The sequence below is a fragment of the Phymastichus coffea genome, unplaced genomic scaffold (assembly GCF_024137745.1).
Source record: "Phymastichus coffea isolate CEN01 unplaced genomic scaffold, Cenicafe_Pcof_1.1 PCOF00123, whole genome shotgun sequence".
NCBI lineage: Eukaryota > Metazoa > Arthropoda > Insecta > Hymenoptera > Eulophidae > Phymastichus > Phymastichus coffea.
Window position 1 is genome coordinate 664,182 of NW_026706934.1, and position 6,000 is coordinate 670,181.

General features: G+C 44.3%; 1 protein-coding gene across 1 annotated transcript; it reads left to right on the forward strand.

Moving 5' to 3' along the window:
- Positions 1-3,836: 3,836 nt before the first annotated feature.
- On the forward strand, positions 3,837-5,702 carry LOC131671299 (histidine-rich glycoprotein-like; the record flags this gene model as incomplete). Its single annotated transcript, XM_058947629.1, has 1 exon — positions 3,837-5,702. A coding segment is annotated over exon 1 (1,215 nt), but the record flags the coding sequence as incomplete, so codon positions are not given.
- Between the last annotated feature and the right edge of the window lie 298 nt (positions 5,703-6,000).

Genomic DNA, 6,000 nt, shown 5'->3' on the forward strand with positions numbered 1-6,000 from the left:
GCAATTAATTTATATCTAATTTATCTATTCATAGTCATTCAGAATTATTTTTTATTGAATAAATAATACATAAAAACATATACTTTTTATGACGGTTTCGAAAAGTATAGTTACACGCGCGCGCACATACAAAATTCGTTATGATTATTTTCAATTAGTAAGCAATTAAAGTAATATAAATAATGCAACGCTTGGTTTAAATTGATTATAATTGAAAATCATATGAACTTTTATAATTTTCTTAAACTAATCAAAAGAGCTAGCCGAAAACGTATTGATGGAGAAAAAATAATATTTGTTTAACGATATATAGATGCATACTATAAAGCTCGGATAATTTGTAAAATAGATACGTGTGTAGCATATTACGTACATTAGGCTGGTAAAGTTACCACGTGCCTTTTTGATTAATTAAACATTAACAAATTGGACACTCTTGTGATTCTTCATTTTTTTATATTATCACTTTTTTGAAGTAACACTATAATTCTCAGTAGATACAGCGGAGCACGTACCTTATCATAAGGTAGACCGGGGTTGGTTAGGACTGGGGGGTATGTTTGCCGATGGCTAATAAGTCACGAATGAAATCACCGAGGGCGACTTCGTCGATATCCATGATGTGGTATAGCATGAGGAATGTTTGTGGTGATTTTCAGTCGGAAATTGCAATTTATCGTGAAAAAACGTAAGTTTGACATATTCTTCAGATATTTTGAACAATTTTTTATTCTTGAAAGTATTGATTAACGTTTTTAAAAATAATGATTTAGCAAATATAAAAAATTTTTTTCGACAGCTTCTAATATTATTTGTTGAATCTAGGAATTGATATACGCCCTTGGAGCTGGTTAGCCAACTTTGTTTTGTATTTTATTACTATAATAATTATATATTATTTAGGATTATTTTATCCTAAATATAATCTTAATAGTAACGTAATGAAAATAGTTTGATACTACAAAAGAAAGATGAGTAGTACGAAAAATCCGTCTGTCGTTATTGAGGAACTGAGTGCATGAATGATGTGCGAGCAAAAAGAAACATTTTGTATGTTACTACAAATGATGTGTTATTATTGGATTACAATGAACTTTTTTTTCATTTAATTTATGTTTTTGAAAATTATGCTTTCAATTTGACGTTGTTTTCAGTAAGATTTGAAGATATATATTCTATTTGATCTATCCTAGACCCTTGGCCAATCTGTTTCGTATACGAGAATACGGGATAGGTTGGCTGGTTGGAAGAAAATCGCTTGTAACTTCTTTGGTTTTCATCTGATTACTTTGAAAAATATCATGATTACTCTTTGGATGTAGTACTTTCAGAAGAATACCTTGCGATTACGGTACCTGATCGATGGTGAAAGGCATGTACCCCGTTTCATCTACTTTCGAACGCTTTATTGCCTTACATTCCAATTAAAAATGATTTACTGGTGTTTCTTTACATATAAGATATTTTTAGCAGGAATATGGGAATTTGTAACAACTAAAAAATGTCTATTGGATAAATCAAGTACATGCACTTTTTTGAGTAAAAAATGCACGTATCCCATTGGTTAAAAAGGCACGTAGACTTTTTCTGCACTGACTGTCAGTTGTTAGTGGGCTACATTTGATTTTAAACAAGACTTTTATAATGATTAGAATACCAAAGTATTATTTTTACGTCGAAATGAACTTTTAGCAAATGAAATGAAAAAACTGCTGGAAAGCAATTCGAGATGAACGCTTAGACACCACGTTAGCAATGGTCATCGTCACGTCCCGACAAACGCACGATGGTCTATCAGATAGGTAGGCGGTATTGACAGGTCGCATTGTAAATTGTTCGAGGAGCCGCGCGTAATAAGAAACCCGTTTTTGTCGCGGTGGGAAAAGCGCGGATGCAGTCCTGCCTCGGCGCCAGCTGCCAGCCAAGCGAAGGCGCGCGCCCATCGCGTCGCGTGTATCGGAGAAAACCAAGCCGGCGCGTGCCCCGTCGCGGGCGCACCGAAATAGTAATCGTTCCTCGCTTTCCTCGGCAAGCGTCCGAGCGAAATGCAAATAGGGGCGCGCAGCCCGCTTATTCATCGACGGCGGACCGCGCACTCCGGATCGTTTGCGCGCTTGCACTCGTCTTCGGAGCTGCGCACTGCCCTATTCTCGCTTGCTATACACAAGCCCGGCTATTTCTTTGCCCGGCTCACTCGAGCCGCTGCCCACAAATACGGGCAATAGGTGTGTCGACGTGCTTTTCTTCGCTGATTATTTAGCAGAAGCTCGCTACTACGACTTATCATCGAAGTACAAACTAACGACAACTATTTGTTATCATTAGCTGCTCTGTCTGGAGATCAAGTTAATCATATAAACTCGAGGATTCGAACAAAGACGTTTAAAGAGATACACTTTTCTGTTCGTAAACAACTTACTTTGGTAGCCGTATCAGTGCCAAGCAAAACTATATACATTTATCACACAGCAATGTTATTAAAATGTCAGTTAGATACATAATCGCAGGATCGGCGAATAGCAAGGTTGCCCGAAAAAAAACAAGCGGTGAGGTAGCGACTGCTGCCGCGCGTACCTTCTAGATTATTTCGGATGCCTTGTACGGAGATAGATACAGAGCGCGTAATCCTCGGTTTTGAATGGAAGCCCAATGGTCCGCAAGAACGAGGCTAACCCGACGCGCGAAACATAACCGAATATTCGAACATATTGAGAGCAGAGCGACAAGTGCTTCGAGAAGTCTATTGCTCTCGGATTTTATTGGCTCCGTATTCGTTCGGTTGTAACAACTCTGATGCAAGCGCATTATCGCTGGACTACGTGTGCTTCTGCTTATAATAGATAAGAATTTTATCTATAAGAGCACCGAAGAATTTAAGTCAATGTTTATATAAAAATAGAATCTAAAGATGCGCCACGTGTTATTGCTGAAAAATCAAAAACAATGACGTGTCATGCGAATAACGTCTCGTGAAAAATTGGTTTATTTTAGAGATGTATGAGATTTCTTCCAATTCCACTCTTCACGTGCCATGATTTTTATTTTTGTTCGCATTTTATTTTCTAGAAATTTTTATTTTTCCACGATCTATAAGTTTTTCTTTCATTCTTTCTTTCTTTCTTCTAACTTTTTTCATTTCATCAATAATTTTTCCATAATTTATTATTCGAAAACAAAGTATTCTCGTGAATACTAATTTATTGACTGAAATTTCTCCTTTAAACTCGCGTCAGAGCACATATTTCAAGATCTCCAAGATCTCCAAGATTCGGAATGTGAAAATAACAGATGATTATTGATGCATCTTTCTACATTTAGTCTTTTCAGAGTAACACCTCAATGAATTAATGCTTAATATATATGAAGAATGTGGGATCCTTATTTATCGATTTTTAATTGGTTCCGTTGAACTATTGCAAATTTTAGGAAGCTCTAATTTTCGGTTAATTGATCCTTCGGCAAGCATAAGCAAACAAACTGAAATTCAACAAATAAAAAAGTGCTGTCAATCGTACCATGTTTTTTTTTCGAAAGGCTTAATCTAACGTTTAATCGAAAGGAACCCGAGCGAATGAATAGAGGTGCAAGCCCTTTTCCCCATTGATCGTACCCTCGTGTGCACTCGCGATTCACAATCGAACGAGCGCGATCGATTCGAGAGAGAGAAGAGAGGAGCAGGGAGAAGTTGGAGACAGTAGTACGAGGAGAGTGAGAGAGAGAGAGAGAGAGAGAGAGAGCATCAGCATTTGGCGCTGCACGCATGCGCTCGCTGGCCGGCTAAGCTTCGCAGCCGACCGGCGGCTCGCTTCCCAGCAGCCTCAGTCGGCCGCGACACCTTCGGCGCGCGCGATACCAATTCAGAGATATTCGAGTCACGACATCTGCGGCATCACATCGCGTGCCAACTTTCGTTGCGACCAATTAAAATAGCCTGCAATCTTGAAACAGTTTTATTTGTTTTCCCGTTAAAAACTCGCCCATCAATTTGGATTTGATTACGAAAGTAAAGTGACAAATAGTTTGGAACGAGTGACCGTGCTAAGAAACACCGGTTGAGTGATGCCAAATCAGTGATAAGTGAGCAGTCGCGATCGCGGTGCCGGTTCGCGTATAATTTTTTGGAGATCGAATCAACATCGAGAGGCTGCGAAGAAGAAAGGAAAGAAGAGCTCGGTTGCATTGATTGCTAAATGGTCCAGTCATTAATAATAGATGAGCGAAAGCGGTCTCGAAAAACGATGCGCCAAGGTCGCTCGGTCGGCACCGAGCACGACTGCTGCATGAGCAGCGGCCAGCCGCTGCAAGGACTGCCCTGAACGTCATCGCGACATAGCGACCGATCGCGACATAATGCGCTAGTGGCGAACCAGGCACGCAACCAACGAGTCGCGGATGTCGCGGAACAGCTGACGGCCCGAGCGAACGAGTCAATCCTAGGCGAAAAGAGATACAGTGGAAGAGCGAGAACGAGAGAGAAGCACAGAAGAATGTTCTCAACGACCAAATCCAAATTGCTGCTGGCGCTGGCCTCGTTGGCGCTGATCTCGCTACTGCTGAGCGCCGCCGAGGCGACGCGCCAACCGGCGCCTCATCACCGTCACCGCCACCGACACGAGCTTCAGCGCTTGCCCAGCTGGAAGCGCGACGACTACGAGGAGGAGTACTACAACGACAACGAAACCGAGGACGAATACGACCATGACGGCGAGCTTTACTCCGACGAGAGCGAAGAAGAGCAGAGAGACGAGTGGCCCAGTCGGCATCGAAACCCCCACTCGAGATACGAGTCCAGATACTCGAGTTCCAAGTCGCGATACCATCGGTCGCGCCACCACGACGCAGCTCCTCACCGGTTCCACGCCCATCACCGCGCGCGATCGCCTGTCGCCCATCACCGTCGGAGGTACGAGGATAGCGGCAGCAGCAGCAGCAGCTTCGAGGACTACGAGGACATGGATGCCCTTGACAACGAGACTCACAATCGGCTCGGCAAGCACAAACGTAAACGCACCAATCATCGCGCGTCCAGATACGATTTGAGAAAAGACTGGCGACATCGTAACGACGACAACTACAACGACGAGGCCGCTCACGACAACGGCTACGACTCCGACTACGAGGACGAGGACGAGCGCGAGGAATACGCCAGTCGCGCGAGGAAACGCGACCGGTTTCGCACAGGCCGAGTGGCGCACCAGGACGAGTCGCCGAGTCGACGTCCGAGTAGCGAGTGGCCCAAGAAAATGAGACACCTGGCCAACGGCTCCAGGCTGTATCATCACGAGTCGTCCTGGTCGAAGAAGCGAACGAGCGCGCGCGAGGAGGCGCCGCCGGACGAGGAAGACCCGTTCGAGCAGCTTTGGAAGGACGACGACGCCGTGGAGCTCGACAACGACTTCTACAAGAACGACGACCACGGCGCGCCGCTGAAAACCTACGACGACATCATTCGCAGGCTCACCGAGGATCGCGCGACCTCCACTGCCAGCACCACCACTACCACTTCGACTACTCCGAAAACGACCAAGCGCAATTATCGCAACATCCAACTCGAGGCTCGTCTGCGGCCGGACGCCTTTGGGAATCTACGCTTCACGGACAGCTCCCAGAGGAACGTCTCGTATCGTGCAAATATCGTGCTCGACCACGACGGCACCAAAAATGAGTCCGACTACGAGGACACCCAGGCCGACGCTAACACGGTGAGTCGATTTTTACGTCGTTGTCGAAAAACAAATAAAAAGAAGAGAAAAGAAAAACACGATATATAGGTTCTAGCCTAGAATGACGAAGCTGTCACGCGAAAATGGTTTTTTTTTGGCGCTCGTTGAGAGCGAGGGCAACGGCAGACCGCTAATTCGGGTGCTAGGTGCTGATGGTGTGCATTCCACGGCTACCGTGGAGCTACTTTACTTTCACTGTTAGTTTTGCGAGCGAGGAAATAGCCTATTAGGACGACGGAGTTGTCCGCACGTCTCCGCGCCTCGGTCCTCTCATCAT